This window comes from Syngnathoides biaculeatus, chromosome 10, assembly GCF_019802595.1.
Source record: "Syngnathoides biaculeatus isolate LvHL_M chromosome 10, ASM1980259v1, whole genome shotgun sequence".
NCBI classification, from domain to species: Eukaryota; Metazoa; Chordata; class Actinopteri; order Syngnathiformes; family Syngnathidae; genus Syngnathoides; species Syngnathoides biaculeatus.
The window spans coordinates 19,217,494-19,240,134 of record NC_084649.1 but is presented as its reverse complement, the minus strand read 5'-3'; the positions used below and the strand labels follow the sequence as shown (position 1 = coordinate 19,240,134).

At 44.2% G+C, this 22,641-nt stretch overlaps 2 protein-coding genes across 2 annotated transcripts in view; both read right to left on the bottom strand.

Moving 5' to 3' along the window:
- Positions 1-1,744: 1,744 nt before the first annotated feature.
- Positions 1,745-11,208, bottom strand: LOC133507520 (protein bassoon-like). The gene is made up of 6 exons (XM_061832625.1): positions 10,225-11,208; positions 8,980-9,091; positions 8,726-8,875; positions 8,546-8,601; positions 8,183-8,307; positions 1,745-3,309 (listed from the first exon to the last, which is right to left on the bottom strand). The coding sequence occupies exons 1-4, from the start codon at positions 11,206-11,208 to the stop codon at positions 8,561-8,563; spliced, it is 1,287 nt and encodes a 428-aa protein (XP_061688609.1). The 3' UTR covers positions 1,745-3,309; positions 8,183-8,307; positions 8,546-8,560.
- Positions 11,209-11,369: 161 nt separating this feature from the next.
- Positions 11,370-22,641, bottom strand: part of bsnb (bassoon (presynaptic cytomatrix protein) b) — a 56,308-nt gene continuing 45,036 nt past the window's right edge. Inside the window, exons 5-6 of the mRNA XM_061832619.1 lie at positions 15,688-21,852; positions 11,370-13,478 (exon numbers count right to left, since the gene is read on the bottom strand). Of these exons, the coding sequence (XP_061688603.1) occupies positions 11,370-13,478; positions 15,688-21,852 (8,274 nt within the window). The remainder of the gene's footprint in view (positions 13,479-15,687; positions 21,853-22,641) is intronic.

Below are 22,641 nucleotides of genomic sequence, written 5' to 3'. Positions count from 1 at the left end.
ATGACTGCGAAACCATAAAAAGCATTTATCGCCTCATCATATTGACAAGTGAAATTTATGAATTACTTAATCAATCAATCAATCAACTATTGTTGATGTTTGGTAACATAAAAACACTTGCAATACCTCAACGATATCATTTATGATGATGCAATTTGAATTTTTGGGACAGATTTCAACACAAAACATGGAAGTTGACATCCATGATTTGCCTTCGCAGGCCACATAAAGTCATGTGGGGAGGCCGGTTCTGGCCCTCGGCCCTTGAGTTTGGCACCTGTGCTCTAACGGGACAAGCCGAAAGGAAAAGAAGAAAGAAGAAGAAGCTGATGTCACCTGAACAAATAAAAACAAATGTGCGACAATGGTACATGTTAAGACTGGTTTCAAACAAAAACATCAGACAGGAGTGCCAAAGGAAAAACAGAACCAGGCTCCCAAAGACCCGTAAATCTTCGTTCAGGGGGGGGGGGGGGGGAAGGTGACGCAGAGACCTACGTACAAGACAACATGATACTCCTTTAATTTTTTATTCTTTTTCTCTGTTTGGAAATTGCAGGGTCAATATTTTCATTGAATCACATTACTGGACATGATGCACCAAAATGTACTAATCAATTTCTCGTTTCACAGGAATACACTGAATAGAGCACAAGGTTTCACAATGGATTACACGACTGATGTTTTTTTTTTTTGTTTCCCCCCAGTGCACTTACAACAGTGAATGACATACTCCAGGTGCTTTTATTTTTTCTCCCCCATCCTCCCCCCTGCTTCTTCCGCAAAATCTGATCACATTCAAGATCATAACCGCCGAAACCTCCCGACCGTGACACACTGAAGGCAACACGTTGCCGCGGAGGTTCTAAAATACAATAAATGATGGAATCTCTAAACAGACTGTACGCGTTTCTGAACGGGAATATTTGTTTCGTTTTTGTTCCGCCGCTGTAAACAGCCAGTACGAGATAGCCACGTCGACGATGCATAAGCAATTATCATAACCGCCCTCCTTGTTCCTGTTCAATAAATGTTTATTTTATACACAAAAAGTTGGCAGCAGAAACACGGCGTGGGGATGCACGCGCCAGCCGTACTTAAAACAAAACAAACCAAAAAAAAAAAAAAGCTGTACAGTCGAATGAACGTGTATTTACAGTCTGAATGAGGATGGCTGCACTAAAATTCATATTCTCGAGCGCCTCACGTCAAGCAGATCTCCGCCTCACGGGCGAGACGTCGAACTTAGAGGCACTGTGACGTAACTTCTGCGACCACTACACCAGCCAGGCTTGTGCTTTCAAAAAAAAAATGTAATAAATATAAGAAAGACATGCCCTGATTTGTGAGTGACTGGCTGAACTTTTGCTCACCGGCCCCTGTTTGCAAATCATGCCGCATAACCGAGCATATATAAGATCCAATCATGCACCTTTCCCCAACCCCGAAGGTTTTGGGCGCCGAGTGATTTAACCAAAAGGATATGTTACAATAATGATATCGACGCGAAAGCGGTGACGAGTGCTGTTGTGTCAAAAGGTCGAGAGCGGCGCGAAAGGGCCACTGCGAGGCCGAGGGGAGGGAGGTCAGGCAAAAACGCTCGCGGAGCTAACGGACAGCCAAAGGGAGCGGCCGAGCAAACCCATGCTACCAAGCGGTGGGATGGTGGACATTAAAATAATAATAAAAAAAAAAAAACAGATAGACACAGTTTACCCTTTTGGCAACAAGTCCCTGTGGAGGGGATGGGGGGGGGGGGCGTGGGGGCGACAGCTCAAGAAACATGCGACGGAGAAATCAAAACAAATCCACTCCAACAGTCAGATTCATACAGACAGGCTGTGTCAATTCATAATTGTGTTGTTGTTTTCCCGCTATGACGTCACGACCAGGTTCAAAACAAAAAAAAAAAAAAGGAGTCTTTGCATAGAACATTTTGAATTGCTCATCTACTCTTTGTGTGTGTGTGTGTGTGTGTGTGTGTGTGTGCGGGAGGGGAGGGGGAGGCAGTGGGCCCAGCTTGTTCGAAAGATTGTTGAGAGAGCACAAAGGAACTCTGGGATGGCAAAAAAAAAAAAAAAAAAAAAATGTGCGTCTGTCTGTATGTGTTCCTGCCACTCTCGCATGCTCTTATTTGCATCTGCACCTAACACGCATGCACGTCCGGTACGATGGTTTGTAAACCGTTCGACAAACTGCACAACAATAAGCGCCGGATAGTTGCCCGTCACTAACGTACACGACATTTACACCATTGTGCTATATACCGTTATCTGCATGCTATTGCTTTTTTTAATTTTTAGTTGTTTTTTTTTTTTTAAAGTCACCGAGCAAATTATTGGATGCGGGAAAAAAACAAAACAAAACCTGACAGTCGAGAAAAAAAGAAAAAAAAAAAAGCTTTAAATACAAAGTCGTACCAAAGAAAACATCAAGGTAAAAATGTTATTCCTTAAATACACAAATGACAAATTTACATAATGACATCTTGAAAGATTATGTACATACAGTAGTATACAGCCGGGTACAAAGAAAAGCATCGTGATAAAAACATACGAGGTATATAAGTGAAAAACAAAAAAACAAATGAAAAAAAAAAACACGTTCCGAGTAAGGCTCTTCCAATCAGTGAATATGAGGCAAATTGAAAAGGAACTCAAATATGAGTCGTGAAAGCTCCACGCAGACAATAACGATGGCGTTACGTGATGGCAAAATATAAAACGTCTGCCTCTCTTTCGTTTGGTCCTCTCATCTGTGTGAATCTCACACTTTATGGGCACACTGGCAGTAATTTCTTTCAAAAAAAAAAACAACAACAACAAAAAAGAAAACGAATGGAAAAGTACACGTGTGGATTTCTTTTTCTAACCACCCCCCCCCTCTTCCATATACTTGTGCGTGCATGTACACATTTACACAATGCATTTAAGTAGAGACACGATAAGGAAAGAAAAAACGACGAGAAGTAAGAACACATTCAAAAGACGGAGGGTGAGGGTGAGGGGGCGGGGGGGGGTCACGTTCCCAGACTGGAATGTAGAGATCGGAGAAAGCAAGTTCTTTTGGTACCAGAAAAACCTATGACGAGCTTTTAAGAATCGGCATCAACGTGGAATCAAACTATCCTTGCCAGATGTGGAATCCTCAGACATGACGAATGTCCAGTAGAGGGCGCACCGAGGCTTTTCCTCGATTGGGGAACAGCCAGATGGGCCTTTGACTTTCTTTCCCAGCCCAGGAGGCGGAGGAGAAGCACAACAAGAGAGTCCTCCTTCAGCCTCCCTCTTCCAACGCATTATTGTCCTCCTGGAATGAAGACAGACAGAGTAAGAAGGCGAGCAGATCTACACGGGATCACGTTTTTTCCCCCGAATAAGAATCAATGTTCAATCAGTCAATGTTCCCTCTAAACTGCGTGCACGTGCAGTGGACCTTTCCGACTGGCAATCTTCAGCTCCGCCCCCCTAGCTACAGTTGCCATGCCCCACAATCTTTCAAAATGGCGACTGAACATAACAGGTTTGAAATGGATCCTCTATCGTGTAATATTGGGGTATGTTTTTTTTTGCCAAATGCGTCGGACTTGTCCAAGAGAGTTCTACAGAGAGGTCTCAACTATTTCACGCAAGGATATGTACACGGAATTAAGATTTTGGACGGAGCAAGATGCAATGTCAGAGTTACAGCAAAACGTTGGCGATTGATGCAAAAAAGTTTGGCGTCTCACAAAATCAGACAGGATAAAATAGTGGAATCGTACTGCGCATGTAAAGCAGGGTGAGTAATTTTTACTTGGAAAGAGCACAGGTAATATCATTGTAGTCTTTAGAAGTGAGTGGGTGTATTCATTTGAGTTGGCTCGTAATGGAACCCAGTGCTCTGTCTTAAAAGTCTGATGTGATACAAATAGGCAAATCGACATTTCTCGTGCATGACATCGCGCATTTATGTATCCCTAACCCGACTCTTCGGCATAAAACATTATACAGTTCGTTCGGCAGGTTAGTGATACACTAAGTGAAAGTTGCTCTCCTGCAATGTATAAAGCACTGATAATAATCAAATCAAATTCAGAGAAGATACATCTCCCTCACTTACCTTTGAACATAAAGCCTTGTGTTTGTTATTGTCCACACTAAGCTGTACACGCGCTCTTTAATCTAATTTAAGATTTAATTCATCGTAGACACATCCTCATCTGTGTGTTAGGCTTTGGAAAATGAATCAACCAGGCCTCTTGAAACGTAGCCGAATTGTACATTCCCCAAGCGCATTTGCGGACCATTTTCTTCCTTACATTAACTTTTCCAAGCGCACGCTACTGACAACCAGCATTGCTTGTGGGACTATACGGCGAGAGGGGCGTGTCAAGGCAGCGGTTAAGACAATGGAGCTCTCTGATTGGCTATTATTGTACGAGTGATTGACAGGTCGGAAAGGTCCATTGTGCACCGCTGATTCAGTCTCTTCGTTGCGCGCAAAAAAAAAAAAAAAAAAATCCAGTGCAAATTGAAAGTATAACACAGCTATTGAGTTTGTGGCATTTTGCAATGTGATTCAACGAGTGAGGGATGACTGGTTGTCGCATCCAACGGCACAATTCACATATGTACTGTCAAAATAATGAAAAGAAGAACCACTGGTTTCTTTTCGGCAGCAAAGGGAACTTTCTCTAACAACGACCGCTCTTTTTCCTAGTTTACGTTGCCCCCCCCTCACCCGCTATTAAAGACGTACACTCATAATTACAAATGTTACAGTACTTACGCAGCCCAATCAATGTGTTTGATAATGACAGCGTCCACCACCGCTGCTTTAGTTAGCAACACATTCTGGGCAACGTAGAGCAAAGACGAGCTAGACATGCTGCTTATGTTTACTTTCCACATTAATGGAGAAAGTTAAAGAAGAAATTCTGTTGTTTTAAGATGCAATGGCTGTCAGAGTATGTGAATAATCGAAGAAAAAGTGGTTAAACTGGAGGAGATTTTCTCTTTTCCGAGTGGGAAAGGGCTGGTCCGAAGCCAAAGTACAAAGTGCAGGATGAGATGGTGTGTAATGTTAAATTTCCACTTCGGCGCAGACAATACAGTGCACAAAAAGCTAATTCTGTATTTTAAATATAGGAGGCAACATAGCATTAACCTTAAATCGGTTTGGGAGCATCATCATCAACTTCGTCGGTAGCTCGTGAGAGGCTGGCTGCTTGAAAAGTAAATCTTGTGGTAAAAAAGTCAAATCAAACTAATCAGTGAGTTTGAATCACATCCCTGCCGAAATGCTGGCTGTGACTTGCAGACAATCGCAGGCCTGATGGTGTCCCCAGTAATCCACCGGGAGGATGAGATGCTCGGCCTCAAAGAGGCACCGAGTCGGGAATCATCCTCACACTCCCCGAACGATCCCGCGGACAGGCCACAGATTCAAAAGTGACGGACGCGTCAACGCGGCGGCTGAATGACGGAACCCGTCAATTTCGCCGTGCGAGGCTCTCAGCAGGTCCTTGGAGAGACGCTAAAATCAAATAAATCCCAATTCACTTTATTTGCTCCTCAGTGCTTTTGCGCCATTGAGCAGAATTAGCCCATTAGTCCATTGCACCATGTAATGAGGAGCGCCAACCGTGAGTCATGAATCCGTGGGCCTGCGTGCGCTCTTGTACTCGTGCGTCTTTGCGTGTGTGACATTAAATCCGAGCCGCAATTAGCTTTCTCGGGCTAATTTTATCCCTCTTTTGCCTGGCCCAGATTATTGGAAGTGTGCGGAGTCACGAGGTAAACCGCCTTAGCACTCGGCACCCTTGTGCTCTCGCTTTTGCGACAGAAAGTCGGAAAAGCTTTCGTGACCTTAATGGACTGAAAATATTCATCCGTGCAAGAAAAGTATGAAATCAATAGAGCATTTTATAGTGTTTGTAAACAACAGGCGGGGGAATACGTCCGGGTGGCGGAATGCGAGTGACTACAAGGGTTATACTAATTGTGAATTTTCCATTATATTTTGTTTTTATTTCATTTGAACTTTAAAAAAAAAAGTCAGTTTTCATTAGTTTTTAGTGCAGGTAAGTGAGTTTTTTTTTCATTCATTTTTTTTATTCGTTTAAATATAATTTTTTTTATGTTGTCTTTGTCAAGAGTGAGATTTGAAAAAAAAAGATAATTACTGTGTCGTAAAACTTCAATTAAAAAAAACATTTTAATGAAATGCGTTCATTATCTTACTAACCATCCATCCACAAATAAAATAGAGACACAGTAAAATCATCCACAGAATTTGAATTGCATTAAAAGTGCTGCACATAATACTGCTTCTCAGGTTACAGTAGATGCATCACTAAGGACTATAAAACATTTTATGCTGTAGTATGTTTTAAAATATGTTTTTACATGTTCACCTTAAATAGTCTCATGTCCATGAATGAAATTTTATATATGTTTTTATTAATAAATAAATATACGTGTTTATTAATACATATGTATAAATAACACATTTAATAATAAAAGTAATATTTAAAAAAATCAATCATATTTTATAAATTATTTACACATTTTCCTCCCCCGGCTGCTAAATTTCAAATTTCTCAAATGGATAGATAGAAAGATAGATAGATAGATAGATAGATAGATAGATAGATAGATAGATAGATAGATAGATAGATAGATAGAATAGATAGATAGATAGATAGATAGATAGATAGATAGATAGATAGATAGATAGATAGATAGATAGATAGATAGATAGAGATAGATAGATAGATAGATAGAGATAGATAGATAATTTGCCTTACATGAAAATGCAGCCCTGCAGTATACCTCTTAAATTCATCCATCCATCCATCCATTTTCTTTGCCACTTATCCTCACGAGGGTCGTGGGGAGCGCTGGAGCCTATCCCAGCTGCCAACGAGCAGGAGGTGGGGTACACCCTGAACTGGTTGCCAGCCAATCGCAGAGCACACGGAGACAAACAGCCGCATTCACAATCACACCTAGGGGCAATTCAGACTGTCCAATTAATGGTGCATGTTTTTGGGATGTGGGAGGAAACCGGAGTGCCCGGAGAAAACCCACGCAGGCACGGGGAGAACATGCAAACTTCACACAGGTGGGTCCGGGATCAAACCCGGGTTCTCAGAACTGTGAGGCCAACGCTTTACCAAATGCTCCACCGTGCCGCCCCTCTTAAATTCAGTACTGCCTATTTCATTCAGTCTTTTCACATTGTCAGCAATGTTCATCAAATATGAACAATGTATTGAGAAACCAATGCTTGAATTCTGTAATCTAACCTCTTGGCGGACATAATGACCAAAGTCGAATTTCCCTGCGTTTCAATGGCTTTGACTCACTATTGGCGCTGGGATTTCCGTCATTTCGAAGGCATCCGTTTCATTTTCAGGTCCCCCCCCCCCCCCCCCCCCTCAATTCAGCTCCACTTCAATGGCACGCACGTCTGGGGAATTCAGTGCTGACAAGGCTCTCCTTTGATTCTAACTCTGTTCAGTAATACGAGGGAAAAGTAAACGCGTGCAAGATCAGTCCAAACGTACAAAGTCATCACTTACCTTGAGTCGTCTGCGTGCGCAGACGACGCTTAACTACACTCACCGGTTACAGCCGCCCAAACGAACGAGATTCAAATAGCAAAACAAAAGCCGGGATGCAAAAAAAATTCTCACTTTTGACATTAATTTAGCTTTTGTTAATTATTTTGGATGTGGTTAAACATCATACCGAGGCATTTTACTTCCTCCCTCCACCTCACTCATTACCGTAATTTCTAGACTATAAGCCGCACCTGATTTTTTATCAAAGATTTTCAGTTATTATCTTTGTAAACATAGTCTTTTTTTAAAAATATATATATGATAATGCTCTTGTATTGCCCCTCAGAGTACGCAGGAAGTACCTGGAGGTCAGCTCATCTAAAAATACATCCGATAAAACATTAATTATTCAACAGCGTCACTCTAGCAACAGCCTTAACGTTTCCGCAACTTCTTTGTGTTCATTAAGAAAAAAAAAAACCCAAGTGACCAACATTTTACCGCATGACTGCATTTGTTTTTGTGTCCCAAAGTGGATCATCGTCATAGTTCTTGACAGTGACTCAATGCTTTACAGAGCAGGTGACAGTGCGTTGATCTCCAGAGACAAAGAGCAAACAACAAGACACTTACTGATGCTCTTCGGATCTCTCTCGCTCGCTGAACATCCTCCGCGATGGTAAAATGGAACAAATATAATTTCATAGGTTTTTCCGGTACAAAGCGTCTCATTTTGAATTGGTGGGACTCTGAAGACCCTGAAAGGAAAGACGCATTTTTAGTGAGAATCGAACAACAATAGGGATTAGCACATTTTGCGACACACGCCATTACCAGACATCTCATTACATCTAATTATAACTCCAATATGTAATTAGGAAGCAGTCCAAGATTGTAATTGACAAGTCGGTTGCTGCCTCACATCCTAAAACTTTCCCGCCCTTTCGATCTCATGAAAAAAAAAAAAAAAAATGGCTTGTCCGGGTTTTCACTTACCCTCTTCTCTTCGATTCAAAAGAATGAAGTGAATTTCTTCCCAAGGCCAGACAAAGCTGTGAGAATGAGTAAGATAAATGAACATAAAAAGAGATCAACAAATAACTGCAACCCATTTTACTCCACGGCGCACAAAGAAAAACTGAAAACCGGCATGATATAATTTTCCGGCAGCTGTACCGTCTCCCAGTTTTCCCGCCTGCTCCGCTGCGCCTCCTTGTAGGATTTTGGTCAGAACGTTTTCCCCTTCGGCAGGTGGTGCCTGTCCAGCCGCAGCGCTGCCGATTCCGCCGGCTTTGCTGCCGATCCCGACGGGGGCAGCTTTCGATCCTGCACAGAGAGAAAAAAAAAAAAATGGAAATAAAAATACAACTACAGAAAACTGAATGCGCAAGCTGACTGGCATTGTGATTATCAAATTTTCCAAGACTTACCAATGCCTGTTAGTGGGGGTGGAGCCGTTTTGGTCGTCTGAGGTATGGTCGGGACGGCCATTGTAGGTTTTGTTCCTATTGAACCTGCTGACGGTGTGGAATCCATTTTTACCTAGAAAAAGCCAGGCAATAACACAAAGTGTTACAAACGTAACACAATCTTACATCTTAATTTACGCCACCACCATGACAAAGTAGTTTGAACTGAATTTTGAATGCTTTATTTTCATTGTTGTTGTTGAGCAGGGAAATACTGAAGAATTGTTTATGAATGGAATTGAGTTCCCACTCTACATAGGTTCATATTATTTTATTAGTATTGTTTTTTTAGATTAAAAAATGAGATCTATGTTGTAACACCCTATAAACCTGCTGCGTATTCCGTAATGTGTTTTATTTACTTACAAATTTAATATGTTCCCTGACCAAATGCGAAACCCAATTTACTCATAGATAAAATACAATTTACCCATTGAAATGACGTTAATTGATCTATGTTTATCCCCCCAAAAAAGGACCATTTTTTTTTACATTCTAATCAATACAATTGGCACAGTATTGCATAAAAACACATTAGAATTTAATAAAAGAACATAAAGAATTAAATATTTTTATGAAGACTAATTACGTAATATTGCAGTATTTGTGTGTTGAATGTGTGCCTTAAGGGGTGTGGCTTAGTGAGTAACCGCAGGTGCTCTCATTGGCTGGAGTCCCTTCGAGTGTTCTCATTTAGTATTTGTGTGTTTTGACTATTTGTCCGGTTCTGGGGCTCTCCTTTCCCACGTTAAAGTAACGTCCATATATCCATTTTCTTAGCCGTTTATCCTCACAAAGGTTGCGGGTAGTGCTGGAGCCCATCCCAGCTGTCAACGGGCAGCAGGCGGGGTACCCCCTGAACTGGTTGCCAGCCAATCGCAAAACAGCCACACTCACAAACACATCCAGGGGCAATTTAGAGTGTCCAGTTAATGTTGCGTGTTTTTGGGACCGGAGAGGAAATTGGAGTGCCCGGAAAAAACCCACGCAGGCACGGGGAGAACATGCAAACTCCACGCAGGCGGGTCCGGGATTGAACCCGGGACCTCAGAAATGTGAGGCCAACGCTTTTCCCAGCTGCTCCACCGTGCCGCCTTACAGTAACTTCATCGGTCCAGTTTTTTTCACCCAATACATCCAAAGGCTTGTTAAACTGTAGCACTTTTTTTTTCAAACTAGATGCAATGTACTGTACTGTGAACTAACCGCTGCACTTGCCGGCTGCCCTGCAGCAGAGCCTCCTCCCGATGGCTGTCCCATTGTCTGTGCTTGCGTCGGTTTGGATGTCTGCAGCTGCGGTGGTGCCGTTCCTGCAGTAGTTGTTGGGTGGGCGCTAGGAGTGGGCTGACTGTGCTGCTGCTGCTGCTGTTGTTGTTGTTGTGTACTTTGCTGCTGCTGCTGCTGGGCTTGTTGAGTACCATCAAGCGCTTCAGAGCCTGGATGTATCCCCGACTGGCTTTGACCACTTGAACGCTGTTGCCCAGAGTGGCCCTGCTGCTGCTGCTGCTGCTGCATCTTGTAACCTGCAGCCGAGGGATCCTGCCTTCTTGTGCGCTCTCCTGGCTGCCTCTGGCCCCGCCCCCCAGTGCCGTGTTGACCGGCAGCCGAGTCACGGGAGAAGTCTCCTGAGTTCCGGGGGCTTCCTTGGGTAGAACGGGAGTCCGGGCCGCCCCTCCTCTGGCCAGAAGAAGTGCCCCTGCCGTCGGATCTTCCTGATGCGTCTTTGGGGTGTGCCCTGGTAGAACGAGAGGACCTGGGATCTTCTGAGGCGTGTCGAGAAGAGTTGTGCCTCCCGGAGCTGTTGCCGTGATAGCGCGGGTCGCGTGACGATGTCGAGGAGGAATGGCGTTGATGGTTGTCATCCTGGTGAGCGTACTCCTCTGGTGGCTCGTCATAGTCATGGTAGGTATGCTTCGTGCGCCTACCTGAGGATGACTGACTTCCACCTCTGTGATGCCTCGAACGGTCGGACCGGGCTTCCCGAGGCTTTTCAAACCAATCGGTCTCCTCTTGGCCCAAATGATAGGCTTTTTCAAAACCAGAAGAAACATTATCAGTCAACAGTTTTTTTCCTTGCAAATTCTGGTGTAGATAGAAGCCATGCGGTGAAATAAACCTCACTTCGTACAGCCATGCATATTTGAGGAAGCCAGTGAACAGCACAGAAAGGCATGCAGAAGAAAAATGCATGTAATAACTTCTTTTATATGAGGAAGCGTTCCAGAAGTCAGAGACGACAACAAAAAGGACAACAAAAGCGAAGGCATTCTTCTCAACATTTTTCACTTTGGCATGCAGTCTCTTTTTAGCGCTTCAAAGGTGGAACAAATATGTAAGACAGCACAAATTATTCAGCACCAGTTACCTTCACTGTCAGAAACCGCGCAGTGCATGTCGTCTACAAGGTAAGGGTCGTCCGGTTTGTACACGTGACTCCTGGGAAGGTCCTTCTTGTGGTGATCCTGCACATCTGGAAGGGAATGACTCGACCCATACTGGTTCCTCACGTCATGGGCATTCGACACAGCAGAGCTCCGACCAATGCCTACAGGTTTACCGACGGGACTTATTGGACTCTCTTCTTCTGAATTCTGATTGCGAATGGGCGGCCTTCCGCTCCGACCGCTTCTCTGAGAACGCTCCATGGCATCCCTCTCGTAGGATTTGCTTCTGTGACCAGAGGCGTCACGGGACGATATCTTATCCATGCCATATCCGGTAGACCTGGACCTACCAGAACCGTACATACGATCTTCTTCCTCGAGACCCTCGCGACTGGTGCCGTAATACTTCTGCTGATCATATGCATTCCTTTTCATTCCATAAGCCAGTTCATCCTGCTTCTTGGACCTGGACACCACAGTACAACTTCCTCCTGTTGAGGTTGTCATAGTGTAGGATGCCAGGTCTGCCTCCACATCCCGAGCTTCTTCAATAGGAGAAAATTTTGATATCTTCTGCTCCATTCCCTGTTTTCTGTGCTTACTACGTTTGGAAGAGACTACGGCAGGTGCGAGATTTTTGGGTGAGACTTTGTGGCTGCTGGCGTTGCTTCGTGATGTGTGTTTGTAGTCATCATAATAATAAGATCCTCCACCAACTGCAGCACTGGTGCGACTGTCCACTGCGCTCTGGTAACCCATCGTCCCAGTGGGTCTTCCATACGCATCCACTGGCTCATCTTCTGGTCTACCGTAGGCGGTTCCACGTCCGGGACCATTCTCGCTGCGATATCGCCCTCCTACTGGATGACCGAGGGCATCGGTGGGTTGATTAGTGTTGTCTTTTGTCAACTCACTGATGTCATCTATCATTACATAATTCCTTGGAATGTTCTGCTCTAGGTTAGAGGTGTAATGTTCATCTGAAACATAAGCAGACGTTGGGCTGTCACCAGAGTGAGTAAGGCCAGGCTCAGACGGGCGATATTGACCGTACGCATTGCTGTAGGCAGGACCATATGTCGTATCTGGAGCTGATGTGGCCACCGAGACTGCTGGGTTGCTGATGACCTCATAGTTGGTGGGAAGTTTCTGCTCAAGGTCAGCCAAAGAGGTTTGCCTTGGTCTTTGGTGTACTGTGAGAATATCTGGCTGGGTCTGGTAAGACAGTCCGGGTTGGTAGGAGCTGTGGCTGGGATAAGGAAGGCTTTGGCCTGGCAAAGGCTGATTCGGTGGATGGAAGGCCTGGTGACCATGCTGATGCATGGCAAGATCGTTTTGGTAAAAGGGTTGGCTATACATACGGGAGGAATAGGTTCCCTGGTTCTGGTAGCCAGGGCCCGGAGGCGGGTGGGGCTGGAATGTCCCTGGCTGGGGAGCAGAGGATGAAGGGTACTGAGGAGGTTGGAAACCGATCTGATGGTAAGAAGAGCTCGGCTGCTGTGTCGATGGTTGATTTTGAGTGTAAGGATAAGACATGTAGGAGGAGGTTGAGGAATATTGGGACGTTGCATTCAGATCATTAGTAAACTGACTCAACGGTGCAGTGCTGGGCCTTGTCAGCAAACCATTCGCATCGAAGGTTCCTGCTGCCGTTCCCATCCTGAGGTTATTGAGCTCACTGTCTGACATGTAGTCCCGAGCATCGCCCATGCAGCGCAAGTAAGCCAACTCCCTCCTCTCCCGCTCCTTCACCATAGTCTCCTTACGTTGAGTAATACCGAGCTCCAAGTAACGTAATTTGGCATCAATCTCTTTCTCTTCTTCCTCCAGTTCGGCTTGCTGCTTACGGAGCTTTGATGACTCCTGTTCCACAGCTTTCAGTTCACTCAGCAAGCCCGCCTTGGTGACTCCTTGTGCAGGTCTGGGCAAGACCCTCTGAGGCATGCCAGGAGAACTGTACATTTGTGCTGGAGTAACTATGGGGAGCGGAGTCTCTTCTGGAGGGGGGCTGGGGAGAGTCCTCTTTACCTTCCTCATCACAGCGTTCTGCTGCTGCTGCTGCAGGGAGGCCATCTGCTAAGAGAAGCAGAGACACATCAGCAGAATGAGCTATAAACAGTACATGTTTATGTAAATCAGGCTCATTAATGTACTGTAATATGCGTGAAAGGTACGAAAATCCTAATTTAAGAACGACGTGGATTGATATACAGTCAAATTAAATACTTAATTTTAATTGACCCACATGCAGAACAAGGGGCACTATCTACATCCGAATGTTAATTAACTTCATTTATTTTGTTAAATTAATTACAAAGTGACATCGCTACATTGTGTGTTTGTGAAAAAGAAAATACTGACCTGCTCATATAACAGATTTTCCAATCTATTCATAAGCACATTACTATAAGAACTCGACAGATTTCAAACATAGATTAATTTAAACTGAGCAAATTAAAATTATTTAACTAATAGATTTGTGCAGCAGTGTTCAGTACATTAATCGTTAATCTTTTAATTACTTAATTACATAACTAATTAATTAATGAGCTTCATTTTACCAAGAGACGGTCATTGAGCACAATATAGGTAAACTTGCACAATCTAGTAGGATCCGGTTCAAGTTCCATAATCACAATAACACAGGAACATACAGATTCATTTCCGACATAGGATAACTGACAACTTTGAGCAATATTACGTATATTTTTTTCACTTATAAAGTTGTGCAGTGTTCGAATTTGCATGTAAGTTAATCAATGTGGCATGCAGTAGGACAAGGATTGCATTATTTAAAAAAATGTTCAAATATGCCTGTCTTACTTACAATTTAGTTGTAATGAGTAGATCCATGATGATGATTAAAAATGTGGGGAGATAAGATTTAAGTTTGTATCCTAGATTATTCTGGATCCTTAAAGCGATTTTAATTTTACAGCTAAGAAAGGTTAGCATAACAATGATGTAACCATATTCTGTCTTGCTGGCAACTCTTAAGCATTTGATAGCCAGAGAGCCCGAGAGAGAGCGAGAGAGAGAGAGAGAGAGAGAGAGAGAAAGAGAGAGAGAGAGAGAGAAAAGGGGTGGAGATACCAATGAAGGGAAAGCAGAGAAAAGGCTTAAGGGAAAAGTGTTTCTGGCATGGTGAGCATATTTTTTGAGGAACATTCTGCTCTAATGTTAGGTCCGGTCTAACTATGTCCACACGGAGCGTAGATTACACTGAATAATATATTGCATATTTTACATTTGATAGAGCTGGGCTGTTATGGGGAAAAAAAAATATAGATTTTTTTTGATTGATTTTGAAATCATGATTGTTCATTGATTTCAGTTTGTACTTATTCAACTAACATAATTGTACTTTAAATATAACTGAAAACAACAACCAAAATAATAAATTTGTGACAGATATCATACGTATACATACATTAAATAAATAACAGAAAACAATAAATACAAATAAATAAATACAAATAAATAATTGCTATTCTGTGCTGTGCACACCTTAGCCTCTTAGGGGCAGTGTGGTAAATGTGTGGATGTAGACAGTACTAACATTAACAAAAAAAGACTAAAAGAAGAAAGTCCTGCTGGAAGTTTATTATGACTCATTTTTCACAGTTTAGGAAGAATATGTCTGTGAGTATTGTTATATTGCCCCATGTTATGTATTCCTTCAGCTTTTGTTTTGGAATAGTTGTTATTTGAAGCTAAATGTCACTGGTGGTAACTTCTAATGCAGTTTTTGCTAGCCAATCAGTGTGGGTTTCCATTCTGTAGGAGCATTAAGCTAGCAGTTTTCGGGAACGTAGCTAAAACCAAAGAATTTGTTGTATTTAATGGAATTATTTTTGATGTCTCCTTAGTTTTAAAGTAAACTTCAAGTGAGATGTCAATAAATGGCTTAAAGCATGCTCGGGGAAAACATACGTCACACGCTTGCTTCTTCAAGCAGCGTTGCATCCATACTTTAACAATCCAGGAACTTGCATGCACGCACTGCGGCATTCAGCATATTAACTGTTTCTTTGATCAGGTTTTAATGATCGTGAAAAGGCAAAATCTGAATCACCATTAAAATTCAAAAAATTGTCCAGCCCTAAGATTTGAGAAGCTTCATTTTACCAGAGACAGTCATTGACCACACTATTAGGTGCACTTGCACAATCTAATGGGATCCAATTTATGCTCAGTCCAAGATTTATAGAATTAGTTAAGACATTTAGTGATTAGTGTACCACTGTATTGGTTTATTTTCCCCTAATAAAATAGTGCTTCATACCTGACTGTTCACAGCTTGCTGATGATATGGAGAGAATCTACTCTTGGCAGGGTCCTCTGATGTGGGGCTGAGGGGCTTCGGATCAGACATGGAGCGCTGCACACTTTTTATGGGTCTTGGTAGAGACTGGTGGCGTTGCGGCGATTCAGCAGTGAAGGCTTTTTGCTGGGGTGTCACATGGGCTTTGTTAAGCTTCTCTTGTGAGGCAAATGTCGTCTCCAACATCCGATGAGGAGACAACGGAGACACCGGGGAGTACAAAACCTGAGGGGACTTGGGAGGTTGGCGTGGGGATTCGTTTGGTTGCTGCTGATAACCGATTTCCAGAGGGTCGGGTTTCCGTCTCTCAAATTTAGCAACTCCTTGAAGTTTTGGGGATTTTGGGTCTGATGTATTTCCACCAACTATGTGCAGACTTGTAGAGTACGGACTAATCGTTGTCGGGACACTGAGTTGAGGAGTAACCACACCTTGAGACTGTGACTCTGGTTCAGTCTGACAAGCTAGACTTTCTCCCTTCTGGGTCCTCTCAGGGGCGGCTATATAATGTAACAGGTCAACCTTCGAGCTTTCTGCCATGGTGATATGAATAGCTGGCGAAACCCTACCTAGTTGGTCAGATTCAGTCTGGCATGAGGAGTCATTAGAGGTTTGAATAGCTATACTTGCAGATACAGCTCTCGATGACCCATCTGATTTCATTTCAGAACTGGATTCCGAGTGCTTCGATACACGCGAGCGGCGGCGCCTTACCGGCTGCTGGTCCCAGTCCGCCTGATCCTCTTCGTCCGTCTGCACGCTGCAATCTGCAATGCGTCTTGTTCTTCGGCGCCGGTTTATGAACCGGTCCTCTCCATCTTCATCATCTGTTTGCACGCAACTGTCCGCTATCTTCTTCACAGAATCATCCTCTGCGCCATCTCTAAGACGGGGCATGGAATTTTGCTTCTTCATAATCTTGGACTCGGCCTGTTTGTCAGTGGTTCTCAAGGACATTTCGGACACAGAACTGTGAATAGGTCTCGCTGCAACCACAGCTTGGACCACTTGTCCGTCTTGCCAAAATTTCACAGTTTGTCCATCTGGCTGAAGAACCCTTCCACTCTGATCACAAATAAGGAAGCTTTGAGGAGGCCCTCCTCCAACCACCACCCCTTGTATAGCACCCTGGGCAGAGGTCGCCGCGGCAACAGCGGATGCCGCGGCCGCTTCCGCAGCCGCAGCGGCCGCTGCTGCCTCCACTGCTGCTGTCTTTTGTCTTTTCTGCTCCTCCAACTGTAATTGGAGTTGCTGCTGCAATGACTGGATTTGTTCAAGCTGCATTCTTTGTTGGGCCAATTGCTCTCTTTGCATAATGAGCTGAGTTTCACGCTCTGCTTGCTGTTGTTGTAGGACCTGTTGCTTGATGGTCTGCAATTCTTGAATTTCACGCTGAACAATGAGTTGTTCTTTTTCTCTGTGTCGTTGAAGCTCCATCCGATCTCGCTCGAGCTCCTCATGAAGGCGCAACTGCCTCAGTTTTTCCAATTCAACACGCTCTCGTTCGAGCTGCAGCATGTGCTCTTGTTGCTGACTAAGCTTCTCGTCTTCCTTGCCTTTCTGCGGATCAATAGGAGGAGACACATTTGAAGTTGGGCTGGTAGCACTGGGTGTGATGATACTATGTGTCAAAACTGAGGGTTGGGGTCGACTGATTGATTGCGCCTGAGGATGGGCTTGGATTAATGATAAAGGTTCAGTTTGAGCTGGTAGCTGCTGTGGCTGCATCTGGACTTGCGGTAGCTTGACGGTTGGAGGCTGTCCTTGACCTTGAGGGACGGACATCATCTGTGAAGTATGTTGAGTGTCATCGGTTTGTTGAACTGTTATGCTTTGCACACTAGGTTGTAATCCATTTTGTGTTGCACTGGCTTGTGTTGGTGCAATGATTGAAGCTGCAGTTGAAGGCTTTCCAAGATACATGGGAGTTTCATGTTGGGAGGTGGCAGGGGCTGTGGCTGAAGCAGAGTACTGGTTTGGAGGATATAAACCTGTTCCTTGTGTGGGCATTGGCGTTCTGGAATTCACTTGAGGCAGCCTGTTAAGACTAGCTAATGGTACGGCGGTTACACTTGTCGGGTAAGGTCTGTAAATACCTCTTGGCATTGGGTGCAGAACAGGACCTGGCTGGGTAGTAATTGGCAAGGTAGAGGCTATCGGAGTGTTTATGGTAGAATATATCATGCCATCGGCTCCTCTCAAAGCTGCAGGATACAAGGCGCGTATACTTGCTTGTCTTGCATTTATTAGGCTTGTTAGCATTTGACCATTTGGCAAGGTTCTCCCATCTGGGCCGTACATCAGGCTTGCTCTTATCGATGCTAAACTTTGATGGAGATTTATCCTACCTAAATGCCCCCCTCTTCCAACCCCATAAGGCATCAGTTCAGGATTATTTCCATAGCGTGTTGCAAAGTGATCTATTGTGTTAAGAGCAGCGCACATGTGACCAATCTCTCTTGCAGTGGTTGCACTGAATTGAGCTAAATTGGAGTCCTGCGTTAACTCCTTTGACCCGTAGCCATAGTCGGAATTTATATTTGACATTGAGCCATAACGCCGAATGGGTAATGTGGGGCCTACAACGTCTCCTTGGTGACGCAAGTCTGTGTATGAGCCGTACTGGGCTCCCATGCCGAGATACCCACTTTCATAACTCTGATTTCTGTTACTAAGATCTACTGCCATACTGCCCTTAATAGTCCTCTGGTAGTGACTAGCATCAGTCATAGCAGGCAGATTAGTATCAGACATGGAGGGCTGGATTCTTCCTGGTAGACCGATAGGTGTTTGGTACGGTTTATGTTCCTCTGTTACTCCCTGTGTAGCCTGAAGTTGTTGCTGTTGACTGACATTGTAATGCAGAGGGTGGGGACCAGGTGGCGGTTTTGTGGTCTCAGTGGTAGGTTTTTTTTCTGGTGATACTGTTGTGGGCTTCTGATTGAATGCACAGGAAGCGGCAAATGGCAAATTGTAAACAATGTCGCAACAAGCAACTTGGTTTTCTGGTTTGATCTGCCCGGTCAAATCCAAGATTTGAGGAGCGGGAGGAGGATCTTCTTTCTTTAGCAACTGAGTCACTGCTCCAGCCTCCGATTTTTTACTCTCGTCAAGTTGAACCATCATAACGTGCGGCTTTCCCGTGGACAGATTCATTACCGTTGGCTTATTTTGCAGCTCGAGAGGAACCCCACCATAGATTTCGTGGGGGGCGTTGCAAACTGGCTGGGAAGCCAACGGAGCCACTCTTGCGGTAACCACTGGCTGGGAACTGGTTGCCTGGCTAACCACAAGATCCTTTTTCATGACAAGTGGAGGGATTTGATTGGCTAAATTGTAACGGGCAAAAGAAGAATGCTGCTGATGTTGCTGGAGCTGCTGCTCTAGAAGTTGTTGCTGCTGCAGCAGCTTTTGTTGTTGCAACTGCAACTGTTGCTGTTGTAAGCCAAGGTTCTCAAGGCAGGCATCAATTTTGGGAATGGATGGATCTGAAACTGGTGTCTTACTTTGCGATAAACACACAGCTAATCCCACTCCCTGGCCCAAATCTACACGGTTTTGCAAAGGATCTCCGTAGACGACAGGTTGTTTGGGTTGAGACATGAACATAGAACCTGCAACTGTCACACTTACTGTTGTTGGTGTTGATACAGATACATGTGGTTGCTCTTGTGCATTCAGATTCATGATCAGAGGTTGCACTGCCGTGTGCCTCAGAGATGGCTGTTCGGCTCCCAAAGAGTACCTTCTTGAGTCTGAGGCTAACGATGTTAGATCCATCCCTTGTTCCGTCATTATAATTGGTGCAGATCTCATTGGAGCTCTAAGATCCACAATATTGGTTGGGTGAGTTTGGCTCTGCTCCACAACCACCGAACCGCCTGGAATATTGGAAATTTTACAAAGAGATATATTCTCCATCGAAAGTGATCCACGACTCTGGGTGCCACTGGCAACACCTGGTTTTTCCACGATTTGAGCCGTCTGTGAAGAATGTTTTGGGGACAGCTGGGGCAGTTGCATTTGTGGTGATGTTGGAGAACTTGTGGACGAATGGTGAGAGCTATACAGGGTTTTATAGGTAACCTGTGTTGGGGATGATAATGGGGAAGTGGATGAATTTACAGTTACAGGCTTGGCAGGATGAGATGCTGCAGATCCGAGTGATATTACCATTACTGGTGAATCTTGAGAGGACTGTTGTCGTACAAGACGTGGCGAAATAGACCTTTGGGCTCCGTGGGAAGCTACAGTTGATGATGCCCCACCAGGCAGTGTAGGCAACTGCCTGCCACCACTTCCTGCGGGACGCACAGCGGGTGTATGTGTGGGGCTTTGTACGGGAGAAGTGGTAGGTGAGGTTTGAGGGCTGGGGCCTTTGAAAAGCGAAAAAACTTTGTAGGTTAGAGAGGATGAAGCAGGGTCGGGTGATGTTTGCGCTGGCCGTTGGGACCCTGCACGAGTTGTAGCAGTGTGACTGACTTGCATTTTGGTTGTGGCAACTCCTCCGACAACACCTTCAATTTTGGCACTCTGTGACGCCATTCTATGTTGAGTCTCTTTTGAAAGATGCTGTGCCGCGTGAATTCCTGGAATTCGTGGGTCATTTCCAGTTGCGGAGAAGGACGTTGGGGCAGAAATCTGAGTTGGGCTGGAGCCAGGGGTCAAGGCAGAACCTGTTTCAAGGTTTGTATTGTCAGTCAGAGAATGTTTCTGCTGCATAACATTTTTTCCTTGTTTCTGTAGGAGCTGGGCTTTCTTCATCATCTCTTCATATACTTCCTCTGCACTTTTTAGTGTTTTATCAGCTGACGGTGCCTTCTCCGTTGGAGAGTAGAGTGACGTAAAAGTTGGAAGGTTGTATTCATTTCCCGATTTGTAGAGCTTTCCAGCTACTATATCAAAGCCTTCGGCTTCAGAGTCTATCGTGGGTGAGTATTCGGAACATGACGACCTGTGGAGCTCTTCCATCTCTGCAGCCTGTCTCAGCTCCTCAGTCGGTGATGCATCCTCAATGGGAGAGAGATTACTGGGGGGAGTTTTAGATCTTTCCCGGCGTCTCTGTGCTCGTAGTTCCTCTTTATCTCTCTTTGTTTTTCGAGCAGTACTTCGAATCATCTGTTGCTCAAGATCTCTCATCTGTTCCTGTTCTCTTAGAAGCTCTTCTTCTTCTCTGAGCTCATCCTCCTCAGAGGAGTCCTCAATCGTGGGCAGCAATGGGCCATGTGAGCGATGTCTGGCTTTCCTCTGTTGTTTAGCTTCCTCTAGTCTTGCTCTTCGACTAGGGCTGCTGTCACTGTCATCCTCCATGGAAGACACTGACGTGGGTGATGTTCCTGAAGTGTAGCTGGGAGTTGTAGCAGGTAGCGTGGAGGAATATTCTCCTTTGGATCGCTCCTCTGGAGAACCCGTCAGGCTCTCCATCTCTAGTTCTGGTTCTCGTAGGTCATGCTCAGCGCTGAGTTCCATCTCTCGGCTAAAACTGTTAGTGTTATTTAACTCAATTGTCTTAAAGCGGCGAAGACCCCCAGCCATCACAACGTCTTCCTCTTCCTCGGCCTTATACACACCTTCCGATTCTTTGGCTGAATCCTCAAAACTACTAGAATGGTGGGGGATTCGTCGTCTCTCTTTGTTCACATCCCCACTAGTTTTATGCCCTTTTTTAGCTTTCTGGTCTCCGTATTCCTCCAACTCATCTTCATCGGCACTCATCTCCATAATTTGCCTCCTCATAAAGTCTTCATCCGTCAAATCTTTATGTGACTTCTTTTGTCTTACTGGTAATGGCGAAAGACCACTTTCACTGCTGTCTTCCACGTAATCGTGACGAAGCTTACAGCTGAGCTCATCGTCTGATTCATCTCTTGCCGCGTCGTCATCCGGACTAACGTCCTGTCCATGTCCGACAGACAGTGAATGAGGCCGATGCTTCTGGTCTGACTCCAGTAGAGGCTTCATTGACGTCTCTAACTTTGTGATTTCCGAGGAAATGGGCACGGCCCTCTCATTGAGCTTGACCACGTCTTCATGAATCTGACCAACAATCTCCCCTTGATAGCTCGAGATCCCATCCGAGGAGTATCCAGTGTCGCTTAAACTATGTGTACTTGATTTGATGTGTTCCTAAAAGAAAGAACCAGAGAAGGTATCAGTGGTCATGAAATGCATTCCTTTCTTCAAATAACTGATGGCGAAGTCTATCATGAGTTTTCGCGCGTAGCTTTTATCCCACTGTTTCATAAAACTCCTCAGGATTAAAGTTTTGAGCAGTTCTTGGTAATAAGGAATAAAATGCACCGTACCACATCGACAGTGTCTCGAAAATGAGCACATTAGATCATGTCACAGTTCATGGAATAGAACATAGACAATCATAACAGAAACCATTTAAGCTCAAATCAACCAAAATGCTTTACAAATAAAATGTACTTTTTGCATACAGACAACACCAACCATGTTCAGCAGTGATCACGGGTTGGACCTGTTTGTCAATGCAATTTGATTTTTAACAACAAAGAATATCATTTTGGTTGATTTTTCCCTTGCCGTATACAGACAGACAAATGGTTAATTCATACACACTGCTCATAAAAACGGACTTTGAAACAAACATCAAACAGACAAATGTCATTCCGTTACATGATTGATTGTTACCGCGGTGCGTTCCCTTCTGCATTCTTTGAAATGTTGAAGAATAATGATCATGCTTGGAATGCTCAAAATATTATCACAGTTTACAATATGCTTCAGGAAACAAAATGGGGAATAAAGACCAAAAAAAATGCAGACATAAACATAAATTGCAGTTGAATTTCCAATGAACACAAGACTTATGTTAATGAACATTCAATAATGTGTACGTTATAATAACACTAACAAATTGGGTAAATAAACATTGATAATGTAGAAATA

Excerpts from the sequence above, each read along its gene's own strand:
- LOC133507520 (XM_061832625.1), bottom strand. The coding sequence starts at position 11,208 with ATGCATTTTTCTTCTGCATGCCTTTCTGTGCTGTTCACTGGCTTCCTC. Across the intron at positions 8,876-8,979 it reads ACCCCCACTAACAGGCATTG|GATCGAAAGCTGCCCCCGTC; the intron begins GTAAGTCTTGGA and ends CTCTCTGTGCAG. Across the intron at positions 8,602-8,725 it reads GGCGGGAAAACTGGGAGACG|CTTTGTCTGGCCTTGGGAAG; the intron begins GTACAGCTGCCG and ends TCATTCTCACAG.